General features: G+C 40.1%; 1 protein-coding gene across 24 annotated transcripts in view; it reads right to left on the bottom strand.

Annotated features, from left to right (window-relative positions):
• The window catches only part of HMCN1 (hemicentin 1), a 703,321-nt gene that overhangs the window by 454,765 nt on the left and 230,400 nt on the right, over positions 1-18,156 (bottom strand). For 18 of the 24 annotated variants that reach the window (XM_053209695.1, XM_053209701.1, XM_053209691.1 and 15 more), the window contains 2 exons: positions 16,173-18,021; positions 12,409-12,615 (listed from right to left, as the gene is read on the bottom strand). In XM_053209695.1, coding sequence (XP_053065670.1) covers positions 12,409-12,615; positions 16,173-16,191 — 226 coding nt within the window. In that variant the 5' untranslated portion in view covers positions 16,192-18,021. Of the gene's footprint in view, positions 1-12,408; positions 13,163-16,172; positions 18,022-18,156 lie in introns of those variants that run through there. The other 6 variants (XM_053209694.1, XM_053209705.1, XM_053209706.1 and 3 more) reach the window with 6 other exon arrangements.

Here is an 18,156-nt window from a genome sequence, read left to right as displayed (position 1 = left end):
CAGCAGCACTTAAACAATCTCTCCTCTTGCCCCTCTCTCCCATCTTAAAAAAATGTTCTCTCAAATCTAAGTCCCAATAACTAATGTTTATTGAGAGTTTACTATGTGCAAAGGGTTGTACTAAGTTTCGGACATCAATCCTCACATTAGCCTTATAGAGTAGATAATATTACTCCCAGTTACTAAACCTGAAGCACAAAGAAATTAGATCATACAACAAGTAATTGATGGAGCCAGGCTTCCCACCTAAGCATCTGACTCCAGAGCTCATGCTATTAACCACAGTGTTACATTTCATGAAATCAACAGACTGCATTTGCTAGCTCTATTTTCTTACCTACCATTTTAACCTCCTGGCTCCCTACCCCCAATGAACTGTCCACTTTAGCCTGTGAGTTTAGCCTTTATTTTCAGTAACCTTATAAATGGACAGACTAACAACTTCTCCTGCTTAAAACTATTAACTTTTTAGATTTCCAAATGCTGCTTATTCAAGTTTCTCTTCATATTTTCCTGGACTCTCCTTTCCAGAATCCTTTATGTACTTCCCTTCTTCTCCTGTCTTTTAAATGCTTGTGTTCTCCATAGTTCTATTCTGTCTTCCTTCTTTTCTCAGGGTACATACTCTGCTTGGATGATCTCATTTATTCCAATGGCTTCAACTGTCATCTATGTAAGTTTCAAGTGGACAGAACAGCTACTTGGCACTATTCATACTAACACTAACAGTAGGAGATGCTGAGGAATGATACCTGGAGACAGGCCACCCAAACAGACCCACACAGGGAGATGTTTACTTTGTTAAATTCACCAGCAACCAAGGTCTGGCTCTCAGACTTGCAAACTCAAAAACCTGAATTTGACACTTTCAGAACATTTTAAACAATAGAGACTGATGCATAAAACTGGTATGCCAAAATATGAGTTACCAATGAGGAATATAACTGTCTAGTGAACCTGATGTATATGCCAGTCTGACCAGAGCAGTATTCTCCCCATAAGGAAAGCACATGAGGTTAAACTACCAGGAGGCTGTTCGGTGAGCATGCAACCAAAACAAGGAGAGTTAACAGTATGATCCAAATATATAACGACGTCATTACATATTTATAAAGATAAACAGTCTATCGCCATGGTTAGAATGTGACTGATGGGTGGACTGGCTATTTAAGTGTAGGATGAACTAACATTCTGAACCCTAGATACAACTTGGCAAAAAAAAAAAAAAAAAAACCACCCAAACAATCCAATTAAAAGCCGGGAAGAGAATCTGAATAGATATCTTTCCAAAGAAGACATACAGATGACCAACAGGTACATGAACATCACTAGTCATCAAGGAAATGCAACTCAAAACCAACATGAGATATCATCTCACACCTGTTAAAATGGCTATTATCAAAAAGACAAAAAATAACAAGTGTTGGCAAAGATGTGGAGAAAAGGGAACCCTTGTGCACTGTTGATGGGAACGTAAATTGGTGCAGCCCCTGTGGACAATAGTATGGAAAAGTTAAAAATTTAAAAAAAAACTGAGAAAAATAAAAATTTTTTAATTTTAAAAATTAAAAATTCAGCAACCATAATATCCAGTAATTCCATTAGGAAATCTGTATGATGAAAACAAAAACACTACCTCAAAAAGATATATGGACCCATGTTCACTGCAGCATTATTTGTAATAGTCAAGATATGTAAACAACGTGGGGTGCCTGGGTGGCTCAGTGGGTTATGTGTCCGACTTTGGCTCAGGTCATGATCTTGCGGTCCATGAGTTCGAGCCCCATGTCCAGCTCTGTGTTGACAGCTCAGAGCCTGGAACCTGCTTCAGATTCTGTATCTCCCTCTCTCTCTGTCCCTCCCCTTCTCATGCTCTCTCTGTCTCTCTCTCTCTCAAATATAAATAAGGATTCAAAAAAAATTTTTTAAAAGATATGTAAACAACCAAAGTATCCATCAGTGGATGAGTAGATAAAGAAAACGTGGTGTATCTATAATGAAATATTATTCAGCCATAAGAAAGAAGGAAATCTTGACAGTTGTGACAACATGGATAAACCCAGAGGGTATAATGCTGAGTGAAACCAGTCAGACGTATAAAGACAAATACCATAAGATCTCTCTTATCTGTGGAATCTAAAAACAAAACTAAGCTCACAGATACAGAAAACAGACTGGTGGTTGCCAAACAGAGGTTGGGGAGGGTGTCAAATGGGTGAAGGGGTCAAAAAGTAACAAACTTCCAATAATAAAATAAGTCAGTCACGAGGATATACTGTACAGAATGGTGACTGCAGTAAACACTATTGCATATTTAAAAGTTGCTAAGAGAGTAAATCTTAAAAGTTCTCATCACAAGACAAAAATGTTTATAACTATGTATGGTGACAGATGTTAACTAGTCTTATTATGGTGATAATTTCACAAGATACGAATAATGAATCATTATGTGGTGCATCTGAAGTTAATATAATATGTCAATTATACCTCAATTAAAAAAAGAACTGGGTTGCACCATGCCTAAGCTGTTTCTGTGGCTCTCATTTTCATCGTTGACCCCCCCATACTTTTGGTTGGTATTTTATTTTAGGCAGGTTAAGATATAAGGAGCTTATTATATTCAAGGCTATCAGCCTGAGAGGCCTGAGAGTAATGGTATCTCTTAAAGCTAACTTTACATATATTTTCTCTTCCACTGAATGCCAATTTCATGTTTTAACCTAAGCAGGTAATCCTATTTCCCTTTTCTCCATGTTCTTAGGGCCAAGTCCAGTCCACTGGACTTTCTTAATAGCTCACAAATCTATAACCTTCTTCCTATACCCGTTACCTCAATATCTCCCCCCTGAATTACTGTGATGGATCATCCCAGCTCTCAGGACTGCCTTGCTCCAATCCATCCAAGAGATTGAGATCTAAAATGAAAACCCAATTATGTCACTCCTCACATATAATCCTTCTAGGCTCCTGATAGCTTCCAGGATGAAATCCAAACTCCTTAATATTTTGATTAAACTGCTTTTACTCATCACTTTGTTCAAGTTTCAGCCCAGACTACACTTCCAGAAACTCTTCGGGGACCATCACCTTTTGAATTGTGTATCAGGGTCACTGCTCTGGGCTCACACAGCTCCCTGTGCTTCTTTCTACTATAAAATGTAGCTAATGTTGGTATTAGATATTGGTATATAATGTTGCTGTTTCTCTTGCTCTTCTCCCCATAGACTGTTAACTTCTTGTAAGCTATGCCTCATTATTTTTTAATCAAAAGCACCTACCACAATCCTTGACAAATAGTAAGAAACCTATTATTGACTGATGAATGAGTGAATAAATGAATCAATGAATATGATGGCTTATCTTTGGATTTTTTAATTCTCTTGCTGGTTTCCCAATTATGAAGCAGTGGTTAAGGGCTCAAGGGGCCAATGAAGCAAAAAATACATGTTTCTCAAACATTGTTATTAGAATAGGACTAGATTTGAGCTTATTTGAATTGTCCTTTGCCCATATGGTAAGAGCCACACTATCAAGTACATTTTTTTTCTATTTTATTTTTTTAGTCTTATTGTATAAATGTTCTACTATTTTTTTCATCACCAGCTTCACTCTAGCACCTATTCAATCTTTATAGACAAATATGAGCTATTCAATAATCAAGAGCAACCCCATTGATTCTATACCGCTTGTAAAGGACTTTCATGTATATTGTCTTACTTAACCATAACATTACTCAAGTAGGGAAAGCTGATTTCATTACACCTTACACTTGGCATAAGTCTATTTTTAAATTTTTCCTATTCTCCATAGATATGGGAATCCTCACAGAAATTTACCAGAAAAAAAGATAAAACCAGGGTTGAGAATCCCTGTAGACTTGTGAAAGCCAACTATAATGTGGATCTTTTGTTTACAGTGCTACTTAGAAATTAATTTATTTGTTGTCACACTCTTTTGGCCAGTTTAGTTAAAAATTAAAGGTAGTTCAGCTGTGACGTTCCAGACTGCATAGAAATCCACCCTTTCTGAAATTCACCTGCTATACAAACATTCAATGACTATCTAAGACTCAGACATTACCTGGATCATAATGATATATCCAAATCATACTCAATCTTAGACAGGACATATGCATCACCAAAAAGGCTTAATTAATAACTTATTATGTTGTTTAGCTTTGTTCTTCTGATTGGTAGGACTTAAAAAGCAAAGTCACAAACATGAAAGGCAAGACTAAAATACCCAGAGAAATCACTGGTTCTTGTTCCCAGCATTCATTCCATGAAACACTTCCTGTCTACTGTGTTCCAGGCCTGTGAGATTAACAGAGCAGTCCCTGTTAATGTCTAGTCAGAGAGAAAGATAGGTGAGCAGAATTATAAAGACCACTGGGAAGGCTGCCTGGGTGATTAAGTTGGTTAAGCATCCGACTCTCGATTTCAGCTCAGGTCATGATCTCACGACCATAAGATCTCGTGAGATCTATGATCTCATGGTTCATGGGTTCAAGCCCTGTGTCGGGCTCTGCACTAATAGCGCAGAGCTGCTCAGAAGTCTCTCTCTCTTCTCTCTCTGCCCCTCCCCCGCTCCCCCCCTCAAAATAAATAAATATTTTTTTTAAAAAAGACCACTGAGAATGGTTATTATTTGTTTGATCAGAGACAAACCATAAGCAAAACCAAATTCTGATTTTCCAACAATCAATTAGAAGGCTGCTCCTCAACTTAACAGCAACAACAAAAACAAAAAAAGCTCACCATTCTGTGGAAGTCAGAGAAGATATGGTTAAATAGAAACATCCCTGGGGCACCAGTCTGGCTCAGTCAGTTAAGCATCAGACTCTTGATTTCCGCTCAGGTCATGATCTCATGGGCATGAGATCGAGCCCCAAGTCAAGCCCTACATCAGGGCTCAGTACAGAGCATGGAGACTGCTGGGATTCTCTCTCTCTCTCTGCCCCTCCCCTTGTGCTCTCTCTTAAAATAAACTGATTTTTTAAAAAAGAAATATCCCTAACATATGTAACATATTTATCAAAATTTGGTCCTTACACTTTGAGAGAAAGTTTTCATTGTCCATAAAAAAAAAAAAAAACCTCTACATATTCTCAGAAAACATCCAGTGACATAGTATCCACTCTCTCAGGTTAAAATATTCTATTATCCTAGGAAACAAAGTTATCATTGTCCACCCAAAATCTCTCATTCTTTAATGTTAGTTCATTGCCTTTGGTTGGATTTCTCTCGGGACTTTGAAGACCAATCCTTTTCCTCATGAAAACCCTTCTTCCTGTTGAATATGCTAGAAGCAAAAAGAGACTGATAGCTTTGTAACTCTTTTTCTGACGCATATTGAAACCCAAACATTTCAATTTGAAGTCTGGTTCATATAAATTTGTAAAGGTTTTCGAAGTCTAAATGTGCAATATTTTCCTTGTAAAAATCTTTCCATTCATGATGACTTCAGGTGATTTTACTATTGCTGAGAAAAATTTTCTAAGAGAATCTTTTCATAAAAGTCCTAGAGTGCTTTCTTAACACCATGTAAGTCCTGCAGAAAGAATCATACAAAGTCACTGAGGGCTCCCAGGTTTTATTACAATGAAATTCTTCAAGTGCAGAGATGTGTAATGCTGATATGTCTACCAATGGATCAAGTCCTTGCTACTTTGAATCTCTTTCCAGTCACTAATCTTTCACTATATTATAGTCATTAAAATCACAAACGTTGGTAATTACATCGCAAGGCACTAATTTTATAGGTAGAGAAAAAGAAGTCTGGCAAGGTTAAATAATTTGCTCGAATGACAGAATAAGGAAAAGAACACAAATCTTCTGTTCCAAGTCAGATGTTCTTCCTAATACATTGAATTTGCACTTTGTAAAATACTGTTTGAATCATTTATCAAAACTAATTTGAATTTTAGCTTCATGAACAAAGCAACCATTCCAGTAGTTGGAAATGACAATATAATTCCAAAAGTTTCCATTTATGTTTCTCCCATTCTCTTTTGAATTCTCTCCAAACAGGCTTTCACTCCCATCGCTACACTCCACTATGGTTGTTGAGTCACCAATGACACCCACATCCCTAAATTGACTAGCCAATTCTCGGTCCTCCTCTTAATTAACCAATTAGTGCTTCTTCCTGAAAACACTTTCCTCTCTTGACTTCTAGCTGAATATACTCTTCTCTTCCCTCTCTGACTTCAATTTCTCAGGCTACTTTGCTGGATTATCCTCACCTCTCTGACTGCTAACGACTGATGGCCCAGGCCTGTGTCCTCAGACCCTTGCTATTCTTCAAGTAACTGGTCCCTTAGGGACTCATTGAAACTCACAACCCTAATTACTGTCTCTATGTATACCTTTGGATCCCAAATTTTTATCTCTGACCAAGGCCTCCTGCCTTGAACCTTAATTTCATATATCCAACTGCCTTCTTAATATCCCCACTTGGGTACCAAAAAACATCTCAAACTTAACCATATCAAAAAATAAAAGCCTCATTCTTCCAAACTCTTTCTCAAACCTGCTTCTTGCTCATTCTTCTCCATAAATGGCTATCTTATGCTTCCATTCACTCAAGACAAACCCTCAGCATCTGCCTTCTCTTCTTTCCTCACATATCATTAAATCCTTTTGATCTCATCTTCAAAATAGAATCCAACTCTCTTTCCAAACGTCCACGCCTACCAACTTCACCCAAGATATACCATCCTTTTGTGCCCAAATGATACAATGGTCTCCTGTCCTCCTGTTTCTGCCCTTGCTTTACTTTAGAGTATTTTCAAACAATAGTCAGAATGATTATGTGGATGCGTAAGTCAGATCATGTCACTACTCTGCTCAAAACCCTAAAATGGCTCCACGTCTCATTTAGAGAAAAGCCAAAGTCATGGTGGCCTATGAGCCCTTTCATGATATAACCTATCAACTTTCTAATCTCACCTCATAACTGCTCCCTCTCCCCCAGTGTGTTTTGGTCTTTTCAAGTTTCCTTGGACATGTCAGGATGCTCTCGCATGTTCAAGAACATTTCCTGTATTGTTCCTCTGCCTGTAAAAGCCTTTCCTCAGACATTCTCATTACTCCCTCCCTCATTTCCTTCAGGTCTTTGTTCAACTGTGACCTCTTCAATTGGGAGCTTCCCTGACCACCATATTTTAAATGTCAACACACTCAACACACTTCAGACTCCTCATGCTCTTTTTCTGCTTTTTATTTTCTCCAGACCAATCAGCACCAACAAACACACCATATGTATTTTAATGATTTTCTTTATTGCCCCTGCCTCCCTGGTAGAATGTAAGCTCTATTAGTGCAGAAGCTTTTGTCAGTTTTGTTCCCTGTTGTAGGCCCAGTGTCTGAAGCAACGCTTGAAACAGAATAGGTGAGTGAATGAATGAATGAATGAATGTAGACAGGTTAAATATATCCTGGGGAAAAAACCAGAGACATGGTGAAGAGAATTCTTCTTTATATAAAGTGACTCATTAAAATACACTGCCCTATTCTCTTTCCTCTGTCTCTGGTACCTGTCTTACAGACAGGGGAATTGGAAGACTGAGTGATAAAAGGAGCTGTAGTTAAGGGAAGACCATCAGCTCTCCTCAAAGTTGTGTTCTGAGAAGACAGAAATACATTTTGAGTATTGTAAAAAGCACAGTAAAAACTAATATGTAAGAATCAACAAGTTCAATAATGAACCGGTGTTGGTGAGGATGTGAAGGAATTAGAACCCTCAATACTGCTAGTGGGAATGTAAAATGGTACAAATGCTTTGGAAAACAGTCTGGCAGTTCCTCAAACAATTAAACATAGAGTTATTGTGACCCAGCAATTCCACTCCTAGGTACCTACCCAAAAGAGATGAAAATATACATTCTTTGGTGTTGTGAGCACCCAGTTTCAATGTGGGAATGAGGGGTTTCCTCAGATCACAACAAGCTATTCTCAGATACCACCAGATTCCACAGGTGAAGGGTTCAGTTCTACAAGACTGCCCACCCCCACTGCCACCCTCTGCAGAGACCAGCTGCACATCCAGCTGTTACCTGTACTTCCAACCAACTGGCTATAAATCAGAGGTCCCACGACCCCCTCCTTAAGTTCGATTAATTTGCCAGAGTGACTCAAAAAACTCAGGAAACCCACTTACTCACTAGATTACTATTTTTTATAAAGGCATATAACTTAGGGACGGCCAGATGCATAGGGTATGCAGAAAGGGTTGCAAAGCCCCCATGCCCCCTTTGAGCATGCCATTTTCCCAAAATTTCCAACCCAAAAGCAATACAAACCCTGTCCTCATATGTGTTTTCAGAGGCTTCATTACATAGGCATAACTGATTAAATCTTTGGCCACTGGCCACCGGCAGTTGATCCAACCCCCAACCCCCTCCCCTTCCCAGAAAGAAGTCAGGAGTGGGACTGAAAGTTCCAACCCTTTAATCACATGGTTGAATCTCCTGGAAACCAGCCTCCATCCTTAGGTGGGATCCAAAAGTCACTCCATTAACATAACAAAACACAATTTTATAGTTCTTATCACTTAGGATACTATAAGAGTTTCAGGAGCTCTAAGTAAGAAATGGGAATGAAGCCCCAACATATATTTCTTATATAAATTATAACATCGCATACATCCACACAGACACTTGTACATAAATGTTTATAGAAGCATTATTCATAATAGCCGAAACCCTAAATATCCATTAGGGATTAACAGTTAAACAAAGTGTGGTATATCCACACATTGAATATTACTTAGCCATTAAAAGGCATAAAGTACTGACACATGCTATAACATGGATGAACCTTGTAAACATGCTAAAGTGAAAGAAGCCAGTCAAAAAAGACCACATATTATATGACTGCATTCAGATGAAAGGCCAGAGCAAGAAAATCAATGGACAGAAAGGAAATTAGTGCTTGCTTCGCGCTGGGAGGAGGATGGTAAGGGAGCTAAGGGACTGATAAGTAAAAGGCACAGGGTTTCTCTTGGAGGTGATGAAGATGTTCCAAAACTGACTGTGGTGATGGTTGCATGTACCTGTGAATATACTAAAAACCACTCACTGAATTATACATTTAAAAAAAAAATTTTTTTTTAGCATTTACTCATTTTTGAGAGTGAGAGAGACAGAGCATGAGCAGGGGAGGGGCAGAGAAAGAGGGAGACACAGAATCAGAAGCAGGCTCCAGGCTCTGAGCTGTCAGCCCAGAGCCCGACGCAGGGCTCAAACTCACAGACTGCGAGATCATGACCTGAGCTGAAGTCGGACGCTCAACCGACTGAGCCACCCAGGCACCCCAGTGAATTATACATTTTAAATGAATAATTATATGGCAAGGGAATTATATCTCAATAAAGCTGTTAGAAATTAATACATTAAATGTAATCACAGAAGTGAAAAGCCCATCTTAGGCACAGTTAGCCTCACAAGATTGGCTTGACTTTTCATGGTCCTCGTCCTCTCTGGTACTTCCTCCAACCATGGGTGGATTTTTGGTCCTTCAACACCAGCTTCCCTACACACACATTTTCTGAAGGATTTTATCACCTCCTTGTTAACTTGTTAGACTTCCACCTCATGTATGTCTGTGTATTCTACATATTTTAATTCTTTTTTAATTTTTTAAAATGTTTTTTATTTGTTTTTGAGAGAAAGAGAGAGAGAGAGACAGAGTGCGAGTGGGGAAGGGGCAGAGAGAGAGGGATTCACAGAATCCAAAACAGGCTCCAGGTTGTGAGCTGTCAGCACAGAGCCCAACGCAGGGCTTGAACTCACGAACCATGAGATCATGACCTGAGCCGAAGTCAGACACTTAACCAACTGAGCCACCCAGGTGCCCCCTAATGCAGAAGTCCAAAGCAATCATGTGCAAAGGCCTAAGGGTTTTTGTCAAATGCCTCAGAGTGTATCTCAGATCCTGTCCATTATTTCATCTGGCTACATGAGACAGCAGATGTCAAAGGGTTTTGAAAAGCTGTCGGTGGTCAAAGTTATAATTATTTATATTAAATTCCACACATTATTTCTCTCCCTGTCAGTTGTAGTGCCCAATCATAGGAATATGTGTTAGGAGCTATGAAAACAACCACATGTAAAACAGACAGCCATAAAATGTCATAGTCAGAAGCGAACTTAGAGATGCTCAAATCTAAAAGAAAAAAGGAGAAGAAGAAACCCTAAAAAAAAAAAAGAGATGTTCAAATTCAATTCTCTCATTTTATAGATGAGGAAATAGGTAAACTGACTTTTCTAATGTCACACACTGAAACAGCCAATCCCCATTCAAGGCCCCTTCTGTCATCCCACACTGATCAATCAAAAGTATAAGAGAATCAAAAACTCTTAATAACTATACACAACATACGCACACACACACTACACAAATGTCACACAAAGATAATATTATAATTCAGTAAAGTGAATTAGCAAACTAAATTAAAGGTTATTAGTATGTTTTAACTTCTATCTCCCTCTTTATCTTCAGAAATACTTTCAATAGTCTTAGATAACATAAATACTTGGCCACTTCTACTTTGAATTACAATAAAATTAATAATTTTGCTGAATTACACATGCAATTAATTTTATGAACCAATGGAATCATTTTCTCATATTATTTCAAAAAAGCTCTACTTTACTAGTCATTTGTTATTAGCATGCCAAGTTTCCCCCACTTTGCAACAAGATTGCTAAACTATAGGAAAGTCAATCACAGCACCCTTTCCCATTTGGTAACAATTGGAAAGAGGCACACCAGAATACAATTTATTCCAATAATTTTTCATATCACATCAAAATATCATGACGATCCAGTTTCCATTTATGTCTTGAGGCAATTTGTGTATTGTTTGCAGCAACATCATCTCATAAGAGTCTTTTGGGGAAGAGGAAATTGTGATGTTAATTGGAGAAAACAATTTTGACTTTGTTTTTCAGCCAACTTCAGCTATATCCCCATAGAAGAAACATATTTAGGCTATTCCAAAACAACAAGTCTTGTGCTGCATCATAATTGGCATCTTGACATTTAATAAATTGAAACATAACACATGAGGTGCCTTACCAAGACAGTAAAAGCAGTAAATGACCACTTAATTCTTTATTCAAATATAAAGAACATTTTGTGTTTCATCAAGGTAGGAATGTAGAAAAACCTACCCTACTCTTCCACATGTCCCAGGAAAGTAGGATAGGTTCTCATTTTCATCATTTGAAGGACAAAAAACAAACAAACAAACAAAAAAACCCAGAAAGTTCTATTTCCCTCTAAACTTCTCCCGGTGCCATTTTCTTTTAGACAGCTAAAACCTGCCCTCTTTAACACCTAGAGATAATTTGAACTCATGTGCTTGTCAAAATGCACAAAGAAAGAATCTGAGATTCTCAATATGAAGCTCCCATTGTGAAGAGGTTGTGTCAAGGTCTTCTGAGTGAAGAGAGAGACTTTCAAAGCAGGGAAAATGTGGGAGAACAGTGGGAGAGGACTTTTAAGAAACTGGGCGAGGACTTTTAAGAAACTGGGCAAGGACTTGGGCTAATGAAACTCAGGTGGATGTCAGACAGCAAGCCCCAGGGTTCCCCCTGCAATGCTACCCTCAGCAATGACAATGAGGGCTCCTCTGAGCCTCACAGAAAGGTGCCACTTTAAATAGAAACTGAAAAAAAAAAAAAAAAGTATATCGGATCATATTACCGTGGAGCAGCTGAAGCCCATGGCTTTAGGGGGAAAAATACAGTTATTTTGCTTCAGCTACCTTTAAAAGAGCACCGACAACCAAATCACATGCATTTCTACTGGATGAGGCAGGGACATGATGTTTATGCCCATCTGTGAACCTAAGTAATGAGGACTTGGTGCAAAGATGAATAGATTCAGTTAAGAAATGAATGGCTTCTCTCCTGTTTTCATCTCTTCAGTTCCACTAGCAAATTACTCACAAGCTTCCTTGTGTCTCACACAACAGGTTTTCCCCCTCTTGTGTGAGAGTTATCCTGAGCGTGCTCTCAACCAGGATGTTAGCTCTTAGGGTAATGCTGCTGGATACCCATCTCCAAATCTGCCTTCCTAAGTAAGCATTCTTTAGCTCTAAAATTAAAAAGTCAATGAACTCCGATTTCGATGTCCTTGCTCAAGACCCTGGGTTCTGGTATTTACTGTAATTCCACACTTCCAGGTTTGGGGACCAGGGGACCAGCACCTACAAGACCTGAGTACGGGTCAGGGAGCAAACCCAGATGCCAGAGAGTAATTCTTTGTTACAATGGTTTTCAGCTACACATTAAAAAAAAAAAAAAAAAGTTTTGAAACTTCCTAACACTTTAACGATTTCATAGCATAAGACATGTAATCATGAGAAACAACAAACACAAAGAATAAATATTCCCCTTACCTGGATCATGGAAAGGCACCAAAGCAAAGTTGAAAAGTGGTCTCTTAGGTCTTTTCAAAGACGTCTCCAAAATTTTGGAAGCCCCTTCGATAACCTGAACTAGATCATCATACATGGAACCAGTCACATCAAACACAAAAGCCAAGGTGGAGGCCCCCTCGGGAATTTCCTCAGCCCTGGTGTCTGCCTGGGGGCTTGCATCTTGAGCTAGGGAAGAATAAAGAAGAGCCAACAGGAATACAGTGTGGACGATGTCCCAGAAAATCATTGTCTTTTCTTTCCTTTTTTTTTTTTTTTCCTTTTTTCCTGGGCGCCTAAGCACTGTGCTTAGCCTTCCTCAACAACACGCAGAGGGGTTCCTCTCAGAGTAACTCATTAGGCTCTCGAAAGCTCTCTGACCTAGCAAACAGTGTGGAGGCGACAGTCCGATGCGGACCGGCACCAACCCCGAAGCCCTGCAGGGGCTGAGCGGGCGGAGATGCCGCAGCTTTTGTCTGGACGCAGCTTCCTCCGGGACGGCTAGGTGCCCGCGGGCCGCGCGCGGCGTGTAGCGGAGAGACGGCAGCGCGCCCGGCCCATGCCCCGGGGGCCGCCCGAGCCCTACGGCGCCGCGCCCAGTCCGGCCGCCCTCGCCGCCGCCGCCGCCGCCGCCGCGCCGCACTCCGCCGGGGCCAGCCACTCGGGCTCCCAACTTTCCACTGTGCGCCGCTCGCTCCGGAGCAAGGAGGGCAAGCCCGGAGCGGCCTCGCCTCCTGATTGGCCGGCGGCGGCCCCCCCCCCCCCAACTCCTCGGCGCTGGAGCCCCCACCGCCCCACTCCCGGAGAGCGACTGCTCTCTCCCCCGACTGTAGGGTCAGTGCGGGACGGGGGAAGCTCTCCCAGGGTCGGCTCCGCTCCCGCCGGCGCTGCTCCTAACCTACGGGACCCCAGTGCAAACAATGGCTTTCAAGAATGTGTGGCAAAATCCCAAACTGAGGGGACGCCGCACTAACTAGCACAAAGGGAATTTTACTTTTCTACTGTGTGCAACGCGGCTGCAGAGTCTTCTTTCCTAATCTCCCCCTCCCCAGAAGCCAAGACGCCCCGGCCCAGCCTCCAGTCTCTCAGCCCAAGGCTCAGCCCAGCCAGGAGGGGGAGCTGGAAATGTCTCTCCCAGCAGCAGCCTCACTGTCACTCTTTGATCTCCTCAGGGACTACGGAGGGAGGGAGGGGAGAGCTGGATGGGCCAGATGCGGGAGGAAAAGGAAAGGGGCTTGTTGAGGGAAATGAGAGACACAGCAGGAACTGGGGAGCCACTGACTGTAGTTAGGAAAGGCAAGAGAAGGGAAGAAAGCTGGATGTGAAGACGAGATGGAAGTTCAGGGGAGTGTATGAGGAGACAGAAAGGCTGCATACTGAAGAGAAAACTGATTTTTAAAGTTTCATCAGCAAGGGTCATGCTCCTGAGCAGTCTGAATCCTCTCCTTCGCACGGTGAGGCCGAATAATATCCCCATTTCACATTTCCTCCCATAGAACAACCAGGTGCCAAGTCTTAGCCAAAGATGCATTAAAAAGGTGTTCCCCCTCCATGGCATTTTCTTGCTGATAAGTAAGGAAACCTCGCCCTGGAAAACATTACAAAGGCTTTCCGTGTTGTAATTGTTATATACATTTTAGAACTAATAACAGAGATAAGAAGGTAGACAAAGAAAATCAACCATAAGCTAGGGATTCCTTTCTTCATTTTAATGAAAACGTGCTTCCCTTGTGGAAAAGGAGTTGTCTGGATCCTGACATTCTAAAGTGGGGCAAACGTGCATCTTGATCGACGTTGGTTTGTGCATTAGACCACCCATCTCACCCAGAGGCCGCCCGAGGAAGAGCCAGCTCTCACCAGTATTTTACAGTGTGCAACTGTCTTCTTTTTTAGACCCAACAGCAGTGGGACGTGAGTTTATGATACCTATAAGTCATGTCACTTCAAGGAAGCAGACAGGCCATTTGGGCTGAGTGGGAATATGAGAGGAGATGGGGAAAGTACTTCCTTTCCAAGTAGTATTTACAGAATGCTATTTGAGTAGCCTCCCCCTTTGTTTATTTAAAAAGGATTGCATTATAAGTCCTAGAGTTTTCACTGAGAGCTGAGCTGTTCCAGGTGTTCAAGGAAGGTCATAGAGCCTGTGATTAAGAGTTCTGGGTCAGATACCCTGGGTTAAAAGCCCAGCTGTGACAATAACTGTATCTTCAGTAAATTACCTAACTCCATACCTTCATTTATTCCACCATAAAGACTAAGAATGATGGGGCACCTTGGTTGAGCGTCTGACTTTGGCTCAGGTCATGATCTCGCAGTTCGTGGGTTTGAGCCCCATGTCAGGCTCTGTGCTGACAGCAAGGAACCTGGAACCTGCTTTGGATTCTTTGTCTCCCTCTCTCTCTGCTCCTTCCCCACTCATGCTCAGTCTCTCTCTCTCTCTCTCTCTCTCTCTCTTTCTCTCTCAAAAATAAATAAACTTAAAAAAAAAAAAAAAGAAAAGAATGATAGTACCTACCTAATCAGGATTAAATGATCTATCTTGGTAAATGTTCCAGGAGCACTTGAAAAGAATGTTTGTTATTGGGTAGAATGTTCTATAAATGTCAATTAGGTCAAGTTGTTCAATAGCATTATCCCAGTCTTTCATAACTTTACTGGTTTCTGCCTATTCTGTCAGTTTTGGACAGTGGTTTTGAAATTGCTGACTATAATTGTGGACTTGTCTATTTCTTAGTGCAGTTCTGTGAGTTTTTGCTTTATGCATTTTGAAGCCCTATAATTAGATGCATAAACATTTAGAGTTATATCCTCTTAACTAATTGACACCTTTATCATTATGCAGTTATCTTCATTATCCCTGGTAATATTATTTGCTCTGAAATATATCTGGCGATAATAATGTAGCCACTCTAGCTTTTTCAATTTGTATTAGCATGATTTATCATTTTCTATCCTGTCACTTTTACCCTATTTGTGTCTTTACATTAAAAGTGTGTTTCCTGTAGTCACCATACAATTCAGTTGTGCTTTTTTTATGTAATCGAATAATCTCTGCCTTTTAATTGGGCTGTTTAGACCATTTACATTCAATGTGATTATGGATGTGGTAGGATTTAAATCGATCATCTTGGTATTTCTTTCCTATTCTCTTGATTCTTTGCTCTTTTCTTCCTTTTTTTATGCTTTCTATTGGATGTATTGAATACTTTTTATGATTACATTATATCTTCATTGCTAGCTTATTCAGGGTTTACAGTATATATCTTTACTTAATCACAATCTTCCTTCTAGGAATAGCACTACTTCATGTATAATAAAATAACCTTAGAATTGTATATTTCCATTACTCCTCTCATGACCTTTTTGTTGTTGTCATCCATTTTATTTTACATTACTATACTTTATTTTCTTTTATTTTAAATGTTTATTTTTGAGAGAAAGAAAGAGAGAAAGAGGCAGAGTGTGAGCAGGAGAGGGGCAGAGAGAGAGGGAGACACAGAATCTGAAGGAGGCTCCAGGCTCCTTGCTGTCAGCACACAGCCTGACACAAGGCTCAAATCCATGAACCGTGAGATCATGACCTGAGCTGAAGTCAGATGCTCAGCCAACTAAGCCACCCAGGGGCCCCTACATCACTGTATTTTAAACCTCACACTACACTGATGTTGTTTTGTTATTTAAATAGTCAATTACCTTTTAAAGTGATCTAAACAATAAGAAAAAAGTATATTTACCGATGTACTCACCATTCCTGGTGCTCACCATTCCTAAAGTATATATATACTTCTCTGTATAGATCCAGATTTACATGTGATACCATTTTTCTTCTGCCTGAAGGACCTGCTTTTATGGTTCCTGTAGTGAAGTTCTACTGGTGGAAAAAATCTTTCACTTTTGTGCATTTGAAAGTCTTTATTTCACCTTTGTTTTTGAAAGCTATGTATATATATACATTTTTTTGCCGGGTAGTATATTCTACATGGATAGGTTTTTATTTTTCTTTCAGTACTTTAAAGATATTACTTCACTATCTTCTTGCTTGCCTTGTTCCCAGTAAGAAATCTCTATCGTATTTACATTTGTTACTTTATATGATCTGTATCTTTTTTTCTTTAATGCATTCAAGAGTTTTGTTATTACCACTGTGTTTAATCAGTTTGAATATGATGTGCCTTGGTGTGGCTCCCCTCATGTTTCTTGGTTTCTCCCCTCGTGTACCTAGGGATTATCAAGCTTCTCGTACCTGTAAGTAAGTATATGTTTTTCATCAAAACTGGAAATTTTGGTCTTCATTTCTTCAAATATCAATTCACGTATATGAGGCCATCTGAAGTTGTTGCACAGCTCACTGATGCTCAGTTCATTCTTTTTAATTGTTATTTTCTTTTCTCATTGGGTTTCATTTTTTGACAGTTTCCATAGCTATTTCTTCAAGGTCTTTTCTTCTCCACTGTCTATTCTATACTGTCATGTTCAGTGTAATTTTTTAATGTTTGTTTATTTATTTTCTTTTTGACATAGAGGGAGAGATGGCAAATCAGGGAGGGGCAGAGAGAGAGGGAAAGAGAAATCCCAAGCAGGCTCCACACGGTCCTCGAAGAACCTGATATGGGGCTCAAACCCACAAACTGCAACATCATGACCTGGGCAGAAACCAAGAGTCAGATGCTCAACCAAATGAGCCACCCAGGCACCACCCCCCACCCCCCATTCAGTGTACTTTTCATCTCAGACGTTGTAGTTTTCATCTCTAGATTGGATTTGGATTTATTTATATCCTCCATATCTCATTTTTAGTGTATGAATATACGGAATACACTTAGAGTAACTGCTTGAAGTTCCTTAATTGGTAATTTTAACATCTGTATCAGTTCTGCATCACTTTCAACTGATTTTTGTCTGCTTGTTACAGGTTGCTTTTTTTTTTTTTTTGCTGCCTTTTGGGCCTCATATTCTTTGACTGGATGTCAGACACTGTGAATTTCACCTTTGGGGTACAGGTATTTTTGTATTCCTATAAATATTCTTGAGCTCTTTCCTAAATTATTTGGAAATAGTTTGATCCTTTTGGGACTTACTTTTAAAATTTGTTAGGTCAGACCAAAGCAGTATTCATTTTAGAACTAGTTATTCCCCATTACTGACAAAGACCCATCTGTCATTGTACCAGTACTCTGTGAATCATGAGGTTTTCCAGTCCGGCTGGTGGGGACAGACCTGTTCCCATCCCCTTGTGAGTGTGGGCACAGTTAGTTACCTTTATTCCTTTCAAGCGGTTCTTTCCTGGGCCTTAGCCAATTTTTTCACATGCATATGCTGGTCAGTACTCAGCTGAATATTTAAGAGGGACTCCATTCAGATCTCTGGAGTTTTCTATCTACATAGCTCCTTCAGGTTCTCTCTCCTGCAAACTCTAGCTTCTTAGTGTCCTTGGACTCTCACCTGTATCTCCTCAACTCTCAGCCTGCTGGGTTCCACCTTGCTTCCGCCTCTGTACATCATGACCTGGAAACTCTCTGAAAGTGGGAAACTGGACCAATTATAAAACTTGCCTCATTTATTTCCCATCTCTCTGGAATCATGGTCTTTCTTAGCCTGAGAATAAAATGAAAGAATGATTATTCTTCACTTAGCCCAGTGCCTAGCAATGCAGCAAGCTCTCAGTAAAAGTGAAGTATTATTACTACCCTTGCATGTATTTGAGGATACTGTTTGGAAGTTTGAACCTAG

This window comes from Acinonyx jubatus, chromosome E4, assembly GCF_027475565.1.
Source record: "Acinonyx jubatus isolate Ajub_Pintada_27869175 chromosome E4, VMU_Ajub_asm_v1.0, whole genome shotgun sequence".
NCBI classification, from domain to species: Eukaryota; Metazoa; Chordata; class Mammalia; order Carnivora; family Felidae; genus Acinonyx; species Acinonyx jubatus.
This window is presented reverse-complemented; position numbering and strand designations above follow the sequence as displayed.